The sequence below is a fragment of the Salmo salar genome, chromosome ssa02, assembly GCF_905237065.1.
Source record: "Salmo salar chromosome ssa02, Ssal_v3.1, whole genome shotgun sequence".
Taxonomy (NCBI): Eukaryota; Metazoa; Chordata; class Actinopteri; order Salmoniformes; family Salmonidae; genus Salmo; species Salmo salar.
In genome coordinates this window covers 80,520,460-80,537,487 of record NC_059443.1, presented here as the reverse complement: position 1 = coordinate 80,537,487, position 17,028 = coordinate 80,520,460, and the positions used below count along the sequence as shown (strand labels likewise).

Here is a 17,028-nt window from a genome sequence, read left to right as displayed (position 1 = left end):
CGTAGATGGCTAGCTAGCAAACAACGGCTAAGAGGGTTGCCAGCCAGCATGGCAACAGGACCTTTTAAAATGAACGACTGGGTTGCGTCCATAGATGGAGAACAAAAAGATTTCGCGATTGGGGCGCATCTCTAGTAACCTAACTGCCTTGGGTAGCAACCCTAGATTTGTGTCGGGACTATAATAGCTCATGGAAGGATGAAATGGTATGAAATAAATTCTTTAAAATAATGTTTTAAGGAAAATATGTCAGTCATTATTTGAATATGTTGCTAACCCTTCGTTAGGAAGTGATAATGTCTTGGAAGCCAGTGTCTGGAGGATATATTGGCACGGTTGGGTGGCCCGAGGCAGAACACCTAAAATATATCCTCCAAACACTGGCTATTCTGGTATTATCACTTAAATATCATACCCCCAAGACATGCTAGCATCTCACCATTACAATAACAGGAGAGGTTAGCATTATATATAATAGCCCCAAGACATGCTAACCTCTCCTCTTATTGTAATGGTGAGAGGTTAGCATGTCTTGGGGGTATGACATATAATGCTAACCTCTACAATAACAGGAGAGGTTAGCATTATATGTCATACCCCCTAGACATGCTAACCTCTCACCATTACAGTAACGGGAGAGATTAGCATTATATATCATAGCCCCAAGACATGCTAACATTTACATTTTAGTCATTTAGCAGACGCTGTTATCCAGAGCGACTTAGAGTAGTGAATGGATACATTTCATACATTTTGTTTTCTCCGTACTGGTCCCCCGTGGGAATCGAACCCACAACCCTGGCGTTGCAAACACCATGCTCTACCAACTGAGCCACAAGGGACCGCACTGAGCCACACGGGACCGGGACATGCTAACCTCTCACCATTACAATAACAGGAGAGGTTAGCATTTGGTATTATCACTTTAACACTACAGCCACTCTGTTATGACGCACTCTGCTGTTCTACATTTTACATTTCAGCCATTTATTAGCCTTGATTTAATGTTTTGACCCAGGGAAGGATGAGACAAGGAACAGTTAAGGCCAGAGTATTTAGGTCTGCTCTCCCTCCAGGAGGGTGGCAGATTGTTACACTTTGTAGAAGAGGAATTTAGTCTCTGCGGTCTCCCTGTGCACATCTAGGTTTAATACAACTCTTAAATATACAAGTTGTTCAGCTAATTTCTTGCATCCATCATAGCCTGGAGGAAGGGGAGGAGCAGTTCCCCCAGCTGCTCCGTAACCAAGCACCAGGGTCTTGAAGATGAATAATTTTATTGAGGGATCTAGTCTAGATTAAACCTTGTAGAAAGACCGTTTTGTCATGTAGAGCAGTTATTCCCCCCAGGGGTATGCCAAATAAAAATGTGATTCACATTTTTTATATGCGTGTGTGTGTATATATGTGTATGTATATACAGTGGGGAGAACAAGTATTTGATACACTGCCGGTTTTGCAGGTTTTCCTACTTACAAAGCATGTAGAGGTTTGTAATGTTTATCATAGGTACACTTCAACTGTGAGAGATGGAATCTAAAACAAAAATCCAGAAAATCACATTGTATGATTTTTAAGTAATTAATTTGCATTTTATTGCATGACATAAGTATTTGATCACCTACCAACCAGTAAGAATTCCGGCTCTCACAGACCTGTTAGTTTTTCTTTAAGAAGCCCTCCTGTTCTCCACTCATTACCTGTATTAACTGCACGTGTTTGAACTCGTTACCTGTATAAAAGACACCTGTCCACACACTCAATCAAACAGACTCCAACCTCTCCACAATGGCCAAGACCAGAGAGCTGTGTAAGGACATCAGGGATAAAATTGTAGACCTGCACAAGGCTGGGATGGGCTACAGGACAATAGGCAAGCAGCTTGGTAAGAAGGCAACAACTGTTGGCGCAATTATTAGAAAATGGAAACAGTCAATCACCCTCGGTCTGGGGCTCCATGCAAGATCTCACCTCGTGGGACATCAATGATCAGGAGGAAGGTGAGGGATCAGCCCAGAACTACATGGCAGGACCTGGTCAATGACCTGATGAGAGCTGGGACCACAGTCTCAAAGAAAACCATTAGTAACACACTACGCCGTCATGGATTAAAATCCTGCAGCGCACGCAAGGTCCCCCTGCTCAAGCCAGCGCATGTCCAGGCCCGTCTGAAATTTGCCAATGACCATCTGGATGATCCAGAGGAGGAATGGGAGAAGGTCATGTGTTCTGATGAGACAAAAATAGAGCTTTTTGGTCTAAACTCCACTCGCCGTGTTTGGAGGAAGAAGAAGGATGAGTACAACCCCAAGAACACCATCTCAACCGTGAAGCATGGAGGTGGAAACATCATTCTTTGGGGATGCTTTTCTGTAAAGGGGACAGGACGACTGCACTGTATTGAGGGGAGGATGGATGGGGCCATGTATCGCAAGATCTTGGCCAACAACCTCCTTCCCTCAGTAAGAGTATTGAAGATGGGTCGTGGCTGGGTCTCCCAGCATGACAACGACCCGAAACACACACAGCCAGGGCAACTAAGGAGTGGCTCCGTAAGAAGCATCTCAAGGTCCTGGAGTGGCCTAGCCAGTCTCCAGACCTGAACCCAATAGAAAATCTTTGGAGGGAGCTGAAAGTCCGTATTGCCCAGCGACAGCCCCGAAACCTGAAGGATCTGGAGAAGGTCTGTATGGAGGAGTGGGCCAAAATCCCTGCTGCAGTGTGTGCAAACCTGGTCAAGAACTACAGGAAACGTATGATCTCTGTAATTGCAAACAAAGGTTTCTGTACCAAATATTAAGTTCTGCTTTTCTGATGTATCAAATACTTATGTCATGCAATAAAATGCAAATTAATTACTTAAAAATCATACAATGTGATTTTCTTGATTTTTGTTTTAGATTCCATCTCTCACAGTTGAAGTGTACCTATGATAAACATTACAGACCTCTACATGCTTTGTAAGTAGGAAACACTGCCGATTTTGCAGGTTATCAAATACTTGTTCTCCCCACTGTATATGTGTATGTGTGTGTGTAAGGTCTTCGCATTTTTCAAACAGTCCATTTATATTTTCCAACGGGGCTATAGATTTGGGTGAGTTGAAAAAAAAAAATGTAATCACCTTAGTAGTCTCGTTTCATTACCAAAAATAAAATTAAACCATCTAGTGTTCAGCAAAATAACAACACAATGTCAAATACAGGTAGCCCAGTCAAATAATTAACATCCAATCATATTAACCGTTACTCTCTTGCGGGAATTCAACTAACAGTCCGTAGGTAGCCAAACGTACCGTAATTTCCGGACTATTAAGCACACCTAAATATAAGCCGCACCCACTGAATTTAAAAAATGTATATTATTTTGATCATAAATAAGCCACACATGTCTATAAGCCGCAGGTGCCTACCGGTACATTGAAACAAATTAACTTTACACAGGCTTTAACGAAACACGGCTTGTAACAAAAATAAATAGGCTTTAACAAAACACGGCTTCTAACAAAAAATTAGCAGTAAGCTTTAGTTGTCTTTTTGTACTGAGTCAATTCCTCACGCTGCTGTTTCCCAAGTCTTATCATCAACTCATTAAGACCAAGCTCCCGTGCAGCAGCTCTATTTCCCTTTCCAACAGCCAGATCAATCGCCTTCAACTTGAAAGCCGCATCATATACATTTCTCCGTGTCTTTGCCATGAGGGTGACAAAATGACTACCGTAATCAGAATGATGGGAAGTTTGAGAGCACTCGATTTAATCTAAACAGTAAACAAAAAAAGTTGTTTGACCTTAACCCGTTCGGCAATTTCATTGGTCTAATGAAAGCTTCATGCCGCCAAAAAAACTGAGCACGTCACAGAATGTGTTTTTTTGGAGAAAAAAAAATTACAAGCGGGTAAAATCCATATATTAGCCGCGTCATTGTTTAAGCCGCGAGGTTCAAAGCTGGGAAAAAAGTTGCGGCTTATAGTACGGAATTTACGGTAGCTGCTGCTCATTCCGTTTGCTCGAAAATTGAGAAATGGTTAAAAAAAGTAAGGCCCTCGTCCGTAGACACATACCAGCTCTACTGGTAGTATTGCTACTACCAGCACTACTACACCTGCACCTGTCGACGACACAAGTTGTTCTGCTTCCCTGAGCACATCCAATGCTAGAATCAGTAATTATACATGTGTTGTTAGCCCAGCTAGCATGGACACTGACAGTTGTGAATCTGATGCAGCCGAAGAGCTACTTCCCCCTTTACCCGGGAAAGCACGGAACAACAGACGGAGACGTTGGACCATCGAAGACGCGCAAATATAAGAACTACATTGATTTGGGGTTCACTTATATTGGGAGTAGTGCCTTTCCTCAGTCACAGTGTTATGTGCAAAAGTACCATCTCACAACTCGATGAAAACCTTATCTCTTGCACAGACATTTAGAAACAAAACATGCCAGTTTGAAAAATAAGCCATGAGAGTTGTTTTGATTGAGAATTTAAGACGACTTTCGAGTAGTAAGACGTATAAAAGCAGCAAGTTACCATTAATAAGAAGGGTCTCGAAGCGTCTTATATGATGAGCTACCGAGTGGCTAGGACAGGCAAGCCACATACTATTGTGGAGGACTTAATTCTTCCTGCTGCCGCAGATATGACTGGGACAATGCAGGGGGAAAAGGCCCCAAAAAACTATACAGACAAATGCCTTCATCAAACAACACTGTTTCACGACGCATCAGTGACATGGCAGGAGATGTTTTGAAACGCATACAACCCAGTGAATTCTAAGCGTTACAGCTGGATGAGTCAACAGACGTGGCGGGCCTGGCACAGCCCCTGGTATATGTCTGTTATGTTTATGGGGGGTCAATTAAGGAAGACCTCTTCTGCAAACCAATGGAAACCAGGATAACAGGAGAGGATATTTCTAAAGTACTGGACAGCTTTGTGACATCAAATGGACTTTGGTGGTCAAGATGTGTTGGTATCTGTACTGATGGCACAAAATCCATGACAGGGAGACATAGTGGAGTGGTAACGCGCCTGCAAGCAGTTGCTCCCGACGCCACTTGGGTACACTGCAGCATCCACCGAGAGGCTCTTGCTGCCAAAGGAATGCCTGACCTCTTGAAAGACGTTTTGGACATTACAGTGAAAATTGTTAACTTTGTTAAAACAAGGCTATGCGTTTTGCAATGATATGGGCAGCGACCATGTAACGCTTTTACAACATACAGAAGTGTGCTGGTTATCAATGGGCAAAATATTAACACATTTCTTTTTCACATTGGGGGACGAGCTTAAAGTTCTTTACTGGCCATCATTTTCATTTGTCTGACCGCTTGCATGATGACGAGTTTCTCACACGACTGGCCTATCTGGGTGATGTTTTTTGTCACTGGAATGATCTGAATCTAGGATTACAGGGACTCTCCGCAACTATATTCAATTGTGCGGGACAAAATTGAGGCAATGATTAAGAAGTTGGAGCTCTTCTCTGTCTGCGTTAACAAGGACAACACACAGGTCTTTCCATCATTGTATGATTTTTTTTTTTTATGTGAAAATTAACTCAAGCTTACAGACAATGTTGAATGTGATTTAGCGAAGCACCTGAGGTGAGTTGGGTGCGCAATTACACAGGTACTTTCCTGAAACGGATGACACAAACAAATGGATTCGTTATCCCTTTCATGCCCTGCCTCCAGTCCACTTACCGATATCTGAACGAGAGAGCCTCATTGAAATTGCAACAAGCGATTCTGTGAAAATTGAATTTAATCAGAAGCCACTGCCAGATTTCTGGATTGGGCTGTGCTCAGAGTATCCTGCCTTGACAAGTCACTCTGTTAAGACACTGATGCCCTTTGGAAAAACGTACCTATGTGAGAGTGGATTCTCAGCCCTCACTAGCATGACAACTAAATACAGGCACAGACTATGTGTGGAAAATGATTTTAAGACTGTGACTCTCTCCAATACAACCAACCATTGCAGAGTTATGTGCATCCTTTCAAGTACACCCTTCTCATTAACCTGTGGTGACTTACTCACAATTTTCGATGAACAAATAAAGTTTTATATGTGAGATGGCTAAATAAAGAGCAAAATTATTGATTATTATTATTTGTGCCCTGGTACTATAACAGCTCTTTGTCACTTCCTACGAGCCGTGTTGCGACAAACTCATTCTTATGTTTAATAAATGTATTGTATAGTGTGTGTGGCAGGCTTACAATGATTTGAGAGTTTGAAAAACATTTGAGAGTGCGCTGACCCTGTTGCTAGAGGGGGTACGCAGCTGGAGGTTGAATGGGTACGGGACTATAAAACGTTTGGGAACCACTGATGTAGAGGTTTCTTTCAGGTCTCTCTGTTTAACCAAATATTCTGTTTGTCTTCAGCAGGTGAAAGACCAGACTCTCACAGCGGGAAAAGTCATACAGGGGAACCAGACCCACAGAAGACCAAACCAGCAAGACCACACCACTGCTCCCACTGTGGAAAGTATTTTAGACACTCAGGGAACCTGAAAACGCATGAGATGATACATACAGGAGAGAAGCCATATCAATGCTCCCAGTGTGGAAAGGGTTTTAGACTCTCAGGGCATCTAAAAGTGCATGAAAGAACACACACTGGAGAAAAGCCATATCTATGCTCCCAGTGTGGAAAGGGTTTTGGACACTCAAGCAATCTAAAACTGCATGAAAGAACACACACTGGAAAGAAGCCATATCAATGCTCCCAGTGTGGAAATAAATTTTTCTCATCTGGGGACCTGAAAAAACATGAGAGAACACACTTAGTAGAGAGGACTTTCCAATGCGCCCAATGTGGAAAGAGATTTATTCAGTCAGCGCATCTGAAAGATCATGAGAGAATACACCCAGGAGAACAACCATTCCAATGCTCCTTGTGTAGGAAAAGTTTTACCCATTCATGGAACCTGAAAATGCATGAGATGACACACACAGGAGGGAAGCCTTTCTGCTGCTCCCAGTGTGGAAAAAGTTTTACCCAGATAGGGGCCTTGAAAACGCATGAAATGACACACACATGAGAAGGAGAGAAGCCTTTCTATTGCTCCCAGTGTGGAGAGTTTTATTTGGTTAGGAAATCTGAAAACACATGAGAGAACACACAGGGGAGAAGCCCTACCACTGCTCAGACTGTGGAAATAGATTTACCCAGCTAGGCTACCTGAAATCACATGAGTGGACACACTCTGTGGAAAAGTTTAGTTAGGGAACTTAAATGCATGAGATGACACACACAGGAGAGATGCCTTTCCACTGCTCTCAGTGTGGAAAGAGTTTTAGAAATGCAGGGAACCTGAAAGTGCATGAAAGCAGACACTATGGAGAGAAGCCTTTCCAATCTTCTCATTGTGGAAATACATTTTCCCTGTCAGAGGACCTGAAATCACATGAGAGAATACAGGCGCTGTGTTCTGACTTATATTTTTGACTTAAGAAATTGTGATTTGGTTTATGCCACATCAAATCAATGTATATGAAAGCTTACTCAAAAACAGGGTTACTTTTGTTTTTCTTTAAGACATGATCATATCTCAAATCAAAATATATATTTTTAAATGTGTATTTTGATTATGAAGTATAGATTTGAATATTGGTATTTAAAAATGTAAATTATGATATAGATTAATAGAATGTGCATTTCGAGATTCTAACCTTGAAACCTCTTGGATTTGGATATTACTAAAAGAAATTTGATTGGATGCATGATTTGGATATTGCAAAGTGTAAATGATTAGATCAGGGATCGAAATTGGTGGAGAAACAAAAATAGCATAAATAGCTAAGTATACCAGTTTTATTTGAATACCAGGATGTTGACAGAGGTTTTTTCGGGAGAGGACTGTGTAGGTCTTGGATGGTTGGTGGCCTGGCGTTTGGGAGCTTGGGCCAGTGGCCCGAGTGGTCGCTGGTTTGGGTCCCCGATTCGACTGGGTGTGAGATCTGTCGATTTGCCCCTTGGCGTGGCGCTTGACCCTATTTACTATTGTGGGTCGCTTTGGATGGGATTGGCTGCTAGATGACTGAATGCAATGTAAATATTGAGCAGCTTCACTGCAGGTAGATTGTATGATTTTTCAAATTCAATAAAATAAAAAAATAACGTGCATTTCTTACATTTCACATGTTTGTCATTCAGCAGACGCTTCTTATCAAATCACATTTTATTGGTCACATACACATATTCAGCAGATGTTATTGTAGGTGTAGCAAAATGCTTGTGTTCCTAGCTCCAACAGTGCAGTAGTATCTAACAATTCCCATCAATACACATATCTAAAAGAATTGAATATATAAATATTAGGACGAGCAATATCAGTGGCATTGACTAAATACAGTAGAATAGAATACAGTATACACATATGAGATGAGTAAAGCAGTATGTAAACATTAAAGTGGCCAGTGATTCCATCTCTATGTATATAGGGCAGCAGCCTCTAAGGTACAGGGTTGAGTAGCTGGGTGGTAGCTGACTAGTGATGGCTATTTAACAGTCTGATGGCCTTGCGATAGAAGCTGTTTTTCAGTCTCTCGGTCCCAGCTTTGATGCATCTGTACTGACATCGACATTCTGGATGATAACGGGGTGAAGAGGCCGAGACCCGGGTGGTTGATGGCCTTGATGATCTTTTTGGCCTTCCTGTGACATCAAGTGCTGTAGGTGTCCTGGAGGGCAGGCAGTGTGCCCCCCGTGATGCGTTGGGTAGACCATAACACCCTCTAGAGAGCTCTGCGGTTGAAGGGCGGTGCAGTTGCCGTACCAGGCGGTGCTACAGCCCGACAGGATGCTCTCAATGGTGCATCTGTAAAAGTTTGAGAGGGTCTTAGGGTCAAGCTGAATTTCTTCAGCCTCCTGAGGTTGAAGAGGTGCTGCTATGCCGTCACCACACTGTGTTTTGTTGACGTTGAGGGAGAGGTTATTTTCCTGGCACCACTCTGCCAGGGCCCTCACTTCTTCCCTGTAGGCTGTCTCGTCGTTGTTGGTAATCAAGCCTACTACTGTTGTGTCGTCTGCAAACTTGATGATTTGAGTTGGAGGCGTGCATGGCCACGCAGTCATGGGTGAACAGGGAGTACAGGAGGTGGCTGAGCAGACACCCTTGTGGGGCCCCTGTGTTGAGGATCAGCGGTGGTGTTGTTTCTTCACCACCTGGGGGCGGCCTGTCAGGAAGTCCAGGACCAGTTCAAATCAAATCAAATTTATTTATATAGCCCTTCGTACATCAGCTGATATCTCAAAGTGCTGTACAGAAACCCAGCCTAAAACCCCAAACAGCAAGCAATGCATGTGAAAGAAGCACGGTGGCTAGGAAAAACTCCCTAGGAAAAATTAGGAAGAAACCTAGAGAGGAACCAGGCTATGAGGGGTGGCCAGTCCTCTTCTGGCTGTGCAGGGTGGATATTATAACAGAACATGGTCAAGATGTTAAAATGTTCATAAATGTCCAGCATGGTCAAATAATAATAATCATAGTAGTTGTCGAGGGTGCAACAAGCACGTCCGGTGAACAGGTCAGGGTTCCATAGCCGCAGGCAGAACAGTTGAAACTGGAGCAGCAGCACGGCCAGGTGGACTGGGGACAGCAAGGAGTCATCATGCCAGGTAGTCCTGAGGCATGGTCCTAGGACTCAGGTCCTCTGAGAGAAAGAGAGAATTAGAGAGAGCATATTTAAATTCACACAGGACACCGGATAAGACAAGAGAAATACTCCAGATGTAACAGACTGACCCTAGCCCCCCGACACATAAACTACTGCAGCATAAATACTGGAGGCTGAGACAGGAGGGATCAGAAGACACTGTGGCCCCATCCGATGATACCCCCGGACAGGGCCAAACAGGCACGATATAACCCCACCCACTTTGCCAAAGCACAGCCCCCACACCACTAGAGGGATGTCTCCAACCACCAACTTACCGTCCTAAGACAAGGCCGAGTATAGCCCGCACAGGGCGGGGTTCAGACCCAGGACCTCCAGCTTAGTGATGAGCTTGGAGGGTACTATGGTGTTGAATGCTGGGCTATAGTCAATGAACAGCATTCTGACATAGGTATTCCTCTTGTCCAGATGGGATAAGGCAGTGTGATGGCGATTGCATCGTCTGTGGATCTAGTGGGGCGGTATCTAGATCGACTTACAGTACTGAGTGCATACATTTTTGTACTTGTCCCCCGTGGGAATCAAACCCACATCCTGGGCGTTGCAAGCACCACGATCTACCAACTGAGCCCCATGGGACCTTGGATTCTAACCTTGAAACCTCTTGAATTTTGTCATTAAGTTCATTTGTGTACTAGTCATCAAGTTAAAGGAGTATACAAATGTGATGATGTTGTTCTGATGACATTGATAAGATGTTGACATGAAAAACATTCACCACCACATGAATGTTTACATTAGTATTATTCCACCATGTCAGAGAACTCAGTTGGTGATTGAAAAAAGGATTTGATTAATGCAACATTTTTATCTAAAAAAAATACATTGAATATTTTATGTATTCACCTGGAATTTGAAAAAGCATTCCAGGTGAAAAAGCATTCCAGGTGAAGCTGGTTGAGAGAATGCAAAGAGTTTGCAAAGCTGTCATCAAGACAAAGGGTGGCTACTTGGAAAAATCTCAAATATATTTGGATTTGTTTAACACTTTTTTGGTTACTACATGATTCCATATGTGTTATTTTATAGTGTTGACGTCTTCACAATTATTCTACAATGTAGAACATAGTACAAAATAAAGAAAAACCCTTGAATGAGAAGGTGTGTCCAAACTTTTGACTGTTACTGTACATATTACTTCAATCACCTCAACTACCTGGTACCTCAGCACATTGACCCGGTATCAGTACTCCTTGTATATAGCCTCGTTACTACCTGGTACCTCAGCACATTGACCTAGTACCGGTACTCCTTGTATATAGCCTCGTTACTACCTGGTACCTCAGCACATTGACCTGGTACCGGTACTCCTTGTATATAGCCTCGTTACTACCTGGTACCTCAGCACGTTGACCCGGTACTCCTTGTATATAGCCTCGTTATTCCTTTTATATTGTGTTACTATTTCCTTATCTTTTTCTTTTTTTTTCTTAATTTTTAAATCTGCATTGTTGTGGAAAGGCTTGTAATCAACCATTTCACAATAAAACCTGTTGTGTTCGCGCGCATGTGACAAATAAAATGGGATTTTGATTTGAAAACCCATTGGATGAGAAGGTCAGACGTCCCTCCCCTTTCACCTTCTTATCCAATGGGTTTTTGAAAAAGAGGCAAGGAGAGAGGACCTGAGGAATCAAGGAAATAAAATTGAGATTCTCCCCTTGTTTCCTCCATTCCTCACTTCCCGTTCAAAGCACAAATGCACTTTCAAAAGAGGAGTGTAGGAAACAAGGACAGAGGAAGCAAGCATTTGATGGCTAGTTTTCAGACTCACTCACTAACACACACACTGCTTTAAAAGAGTACGAGTGTATTTCATTAGTGATTATTGTCAATGATTTTCTTGATAGAACCCATTGTATTATATTATTATATTCTATTAACAATATAGAAATGCTGTAGTTGATATTTTTCCATTCTCCAGGAATGTTTAACACGGCTAGAAATGAGAGAGACGTTGACCAAACACAAACCGATCTGGCTACTAGGCATGACAAAGAAACACGGGGTGTCATTTTGAATGGCATGTAAACGTTGTGTTGTTGCTAGGTGGAGTCACGGTCTCATTGTGCCTATCTAGACTTTTATTCCTGTAACTTTTCATCCGATAAAGTCTGAGGGTTAATACGCCATGAATTAGAGGGACTGCTCGGTCTAAGCAACTCGAGGCTTATAATAATGAGGAGTATGGTTTGAAATCACAATGGCCTCATATGAACATGCCTGGAGGTTGGGTAGGAGGTGTTGATATGAACATGCCTGGAGGTTGGGTAGGAGGTGTTGATGAGAACATGCCTGGAGGTTGGGTAGGTGGAGTTGATATGAACATGCCTGGAGGTTGGGTAGGTGGTGTTGATATGAACATGCCTGGAGGTTGGGTAGGAGGTGTTGATATGAACATGCCTGGAGGTTGGGTAGGAGGTGTTGATATGAACATGCCTGGAGGTTATGTAGGAGGTGTTGATGAGAACATGCCTGGAGGTTGGGTAGGTGGAGTTGATGTGAACATGCCTGGAGGTTGGGTAGGAGGAGTTGATATGAACATGCCTGGAGGTTGGGTAGGTGGTGTTGATATGAACATGCCTGGAGGTTGGGTAGGAGGTGTTGATATGAACATGCCTGGAGGTTGGGTAGGTGGAGTTGATATGAACATGCCTGGAGGTTATGTAGGAGGTGTTGATGAGAACATGCCTGGAGGTTGGGTAGGTGGAGTTGATATGAACATGCCTGGAGGTTATGTAGGAGGTGTTGATGTGAACATGCCTGGAGGTTGAGTAGGTGGAGTTGGTATGAACATGCCTGGAGGTTGGCTAGGTGTTGATATGAACATGCCTGGAGGTTGGGTAGGTGGTGTTGATGTGAACATGCCTGGAGGTTGGGTAGGAGTTGATACAGTGAGAAGGGAAAAGTATTTGATCCCCTGCTGATTTTGTACGTTTACCCACTGACAAAGAAATGATCAGTCTATAATTTTAATGGTAGGTTTATTTGAACAGTGAGAGAAAGAATAACAACACAATCCAGAAAAACACATGTCAAAAATGTTATAAATTGATTTGCATTTTAATGAGGGAAATAAGTATTTGACCCCCTCTCAATCAGAAAGATTTGTACGTTTCCATGAAATATATGAAGAATACGCTTTTTGTCTGGAATAAACGTTTTCCCAACTGCGCTACGCACTCTAGTCAGCAGATTGCAATGTGAGTTTTTCAAGTGACGCTACAAGAGTGACGTATAATCTAGTGGACAGGACGCTTCTTCAATAACAAAAACAGCTAGCTAGTCAGCCACCTCGGTAGCTTTTTAGCCAACATAGCGAAACATTGGAGCGCTTTAGACGTTTTCGGTGTATATTAGTCATTGTGTTTTAAACACACGTCTGTCATATCTACTATTTCCATATTTACGTTGTTGTTAGTCAGGTAGCTGGCTGGTTAAATTAAATTAGCAATTACACTAGGCTAGCTAACATCCCCGACCATGAGTTCACTAAGATATTCCTCCCCTGCTAAAGAAGACGGGGTCTGCTGGACGTGGAAAGAAGCTCTCGTGAAAGATGAGAACGAAGAAGAGGCTGTCACAGTTAAACAAGAAGTCGAGGATGAGGCTGTTACAGTGAAAGAAGAAGACGTTTCAATGAAAGAAGAGGAAGAAGTTTTCAGAGTGAAAGAAAAGGAGGAAGAGAAAGAGGATACCGTTTTTTCAGTGAAGGAGGAGATTACTGTCACATTGGAGGAAGGGGAATACGTTTTCGGAGTGAAGGAGGAGGGGGAGATTACTGTCACATTGGAGGAGGAGGAAGAAGAGCAGAACGGATATCTGATTAACGCCAGTGAGTACTGTCTTAAAAACAGGGTCACAAACTATGCAGTTGTTGAACTAATGTGTGCTTTTAAAATGTCATTCTACTGCAGTTCTACACTCAATTATGTAATGTACTGTAGGTGTTGTGCCTGGGCCGTAGGCACTACCCTCTGTAGCTTGTACCCTCTATTTAATTGTGTAAAGGCAGGATGCAGGGCTGTGTTCCTAACAAAACAACTACAAGTGTGCTTGCTTTAGTTCCTGAATGGCACAACTAGGAGAACTAAAAAAGTACCTTATAGTAGAAGACTTCTTTTGAGTCATAAAAGTGCATTGAAATGACTTAGGAACTGTGCCCAGTTTAGAGAGGTGTGTGTCCACTTGGAGACACCAGTTAGACCTCTCACTCAAACGCTGTCATTTTTGTTTTATCTTGTACCTACCCCAAATTCAGATTTTGTTATCATCAAATGCATAGAAAAGTACAGTAAATGTAAAATGCACATGAAAGATTCAGTCAGTCTTCTCAGGTGAATTGTTGTCCTCACCTTCAGTCTAATACTTTCCCCCATAATCTCCTAACTGTTCCCTTTTAATTGCTACCATGGTTATGGATTCCATATTTCTTCTGTAATAAACTTTAATTTAGCCCTGACCATATTGGGCAATTCCCAGGAGTGTAAGGGGTTAAGCGTGACGTGGGTAAGGGGTTAAGCGTGACGTGGGTAAGGGGTTAAGCGTGACGTGGGTAAGGGGTTAAGCGTGACGTGGGTAAGGGGTTACGCGTGACGTGGGTAAGGGGTTACGCGTGACGTGGGTAAGCGGTTACGCGTGACGTGGAGAGGAGCGCCAGGAAATAGCCGTTACGAGTGTGTTATTCATAGTGATCCACAGGGCTGAGGGCCTTGTTGCATTTGTAAAATGGTTATTATTATATTATTTATAAAATTGCAACGTTGTTGCAGAGGTCTGAGAGGCAGATCATGTAGTAAGGTTTATATAAATCCCCTCTGTTGCAAACTAAATGTTAGACTATAGAAGCATGTGGTAATAATGTCTAGATGGTTTTTTTGCCAGTGAAGATTGAGTTGTTATGAATTGTCTGGCTGGGCTGTGGGACAGTGGTTGTGCTGTCCATTACCCGCGGAGTATTGTGAATAACACCCCTTTTCAGACATGTGGAAGCGCCTCTGGCGTTACGCATCGATTATCATGAGTAACCAACGGCTATCAACCAATCTGCACCCAGGACCCAAATTTACCATTTTATAAAGAGGGATCTAGTCTCGATTAAACCTCATAGGGAGACAGTTTTATCATGTGGCGGTTTCATTCAGGTCTCTCTGTTTTAACCAAGTACTCTCTTTGTCTTTGGCAGAAGATAGACCAGACTCTCACTTCGACAGCGGGAAGAGTCGTTCAAGGGAATCAGACCCAGAGACGGCAAAACAATTAAGACCACACCACTGTTCCCAGTATGGAAAGAGATTTACCCGGTTAGGGCACCTGAAAGAACATGAGAGGACACACACAGGAGAGAAGCCTTGCAACTGCTCTCAGTGTGGAAAGGATTTTACCCAGTTAGGGAACAAGAAAGATCATGAAAGAACACATTCAGCGGAGAAGCCTTTTCAATGCTCCCAGTGTGGAAAGAGATTTACTGAGTTAGACAGTCTGAAAAAACATGAGAGGATACACACAAGAGAAAAGCCCTACCTATGCTCCCAGTGTGGCAAGAGTTTTACCCAGGTTGGGAGCATGAAACGACATGAGAGAGCACACACAGGAGAGAAGCCTTACAACTGAGAATGTGTTTTTGTTCATGTCACATTGTACAGAATGTAACAAATTGAATATGGAATATGTTTGTTTAAAGTTACAATGTGTATCTTTTTGGGCGACCCCACCAAATTCACATAGAAATATTAGCTAAAGATCTTACATTCTCGTCAAAAGCAAGTTGAAAAAGCGGTATATTTGTTCTATGTGTGCTATTTCTTTGCTTCCTGTTCTGAAGTTTAGTTTTTCTTTTACTTTCGGTTTTGTACACCAGTTTCAAACAGCTGAAAATAAATATATTTTCCATAACCAAAAATATTGTAACAGCGGTTTTGATGGTACAATGATTCTCGACATCAGGGGTAGTCAACTACTATTTGAGAAGGTCCAGTGACACAAATTTCCTCGGTGGCAAAGGTCCGGATGGATATCGTCCTTTATTGGGCGCTGTGGTACAGCATAGTAACAAACATATTCGTCTACGACTTAGGAAACATGTTGTTAAATAAAATGTCCATTAAATGAGACTAAGAACATGAATGAATTGCAACTTCTTTCGAACATTACTGAAGAACAAAAGTGGTTGCATATGCAAAAAGTGCACTATGAACTATTAGACATGGGCTGTTAAATGAAGATTTAAGCCATCAGCTTCTGGATGAAATCTACGTGGTTGGGAGCATCTTTGTCTCCCTGCGTTTGCACGAGAAGATTGGGGAAGTGGACAATTGCTAATAAGCCTGTACCTTGGTTCTAACCCTAAGTACTGCTAATAAGCCAGTACCTTGGTTCTAACTATAGGTATCAAATCAAATTTATTTGTCACATACACATGGTTAGCAGATGTTAATGCGAGTGTAGCGAAATGCTTGTGCTTCTAGTTCCGACCATGCAGTAATATCGAACAAGTAATATAACCTATCAATTTCACTACAACTACCTTATACACACAGGTGTAAAGGAATGAATACGAATATGTAGATACAAATATATAAATGAGTGATGGCCGAACGGCATAGGCAAGATGCAGTATATGGTATAGAGTACAGTATATACATATGAGATGAGTAATGTAGGATATGTAACATATAATATAAAGTGGCTAGAGATAAATTGATTACATCCATTTTTCCATGATTAAAGTGGCTGGAGTTGAGTCAGTATGTTGGCAGCAGCCACTCAATGTTAGTGATGGCTGTTTAACAGTCTGATGGCCTTGAGATAAAAGCCATTTTTCAGTCTCAGTCCCCGCTTTGATGCACCTGTACTGACCTCGCCTTCTGGATGATAGCGGGGTGAACAGGCAGTGGCTCGGGTGGTTGTTGTCCTTGATTATCTTTTTGGCCTTCCTGTGACATCGGGTGGTGTAGGTGTCCTGGAGGGCAGGTAGTTTGCACCCGGTGATGCGTTGTGCAGACCTCACTACTCTCTGGAGAGCCTTCCAGTTATGGGCGGAGCAGCTGCCGTACCAGGTGGTGATACAGCCCGACAGGATGCTCTCGATTGTGCATCTGTAAAAGTTTGTGAGTGTTTTTGGTGACGAGCCAAATTTCTTCAGCCTCCTGAGGTTGAAGAGGCACTGCTGCGCCTTCTTTACCACACTGTCTGTGTGGGTGGACCATTTCAGTTTGTCCGTGATGTGTACGCCGAGGAACTTAAAACTCTCCACCCTCTCCACTACTGTCCCGTCAATGTAGATAGGGGGCTGCTCCCTCTGCTGTTTCCTGAAGTCCACGATCATCTCCTTTGTT

At 42.7% G+C, this 17,028-nt stretch overlaps 1 protein-coding gene and 1 long non-coding RNA gene across 2 annotated transcripts in view; both read left to right on the top strand.

Moving 5' to 3' along the window:
• Positions 1-8,136, top strand: part of LOC106595126 (uncharacterized) — a 28,628-nt gene extending 20,492 nt beyond the window's left edge. The window contains exon 2 of the long non-coding RNA XR_006766353.1: positions 6,395-8,136. This is a non-coding gene — a long non-coding RNA (uncharacterized lncRNA). The remainder of the gene's footprint in view (positions 1-6,394) is intronic.
• Positions 8,137-11,041: 2,905 nt separating this feature from the next.
• LOC106595103 (zinc finger protein 354C-like) lies at positions 11,042-15,817 on the top strand. The gene is made up of 2 exons (XM_014186481.2): positions 11,042-13,526; positions 14,877-15,817. Exons 1-2 carry the CDS (start codon positions 13,175-13,177, stop codon positions 15,302-15,304), a joined length of 780 nt encoding a protein of 259 aa, XP_014041956.2. The 5' UTR covers positions 11,042-13,174; the 3' UTR covers positions 15,305-15,817.
• The last annotated feature ends 1,211 nt before the right edge of the window (positions 15,818-17,028 follow it).

Bases quoted from the DNA above. Each gene is read 5' to 3' on its own strand.
- LOC106595103 (XM_014186481.2), top strand. From the start codon at position 13,175: ATGAGTTCACTAAGATATTCCTCCCCTGCTAAAGAAGACGGGGTCTGC. The intron at 13,527-14,876 runs GTGAGTACTGTC...TGTCTTTGGCAG, and splicing joins CGGATATCTGATTAACGCCA to AAGATAGACCAGACTCTCAC.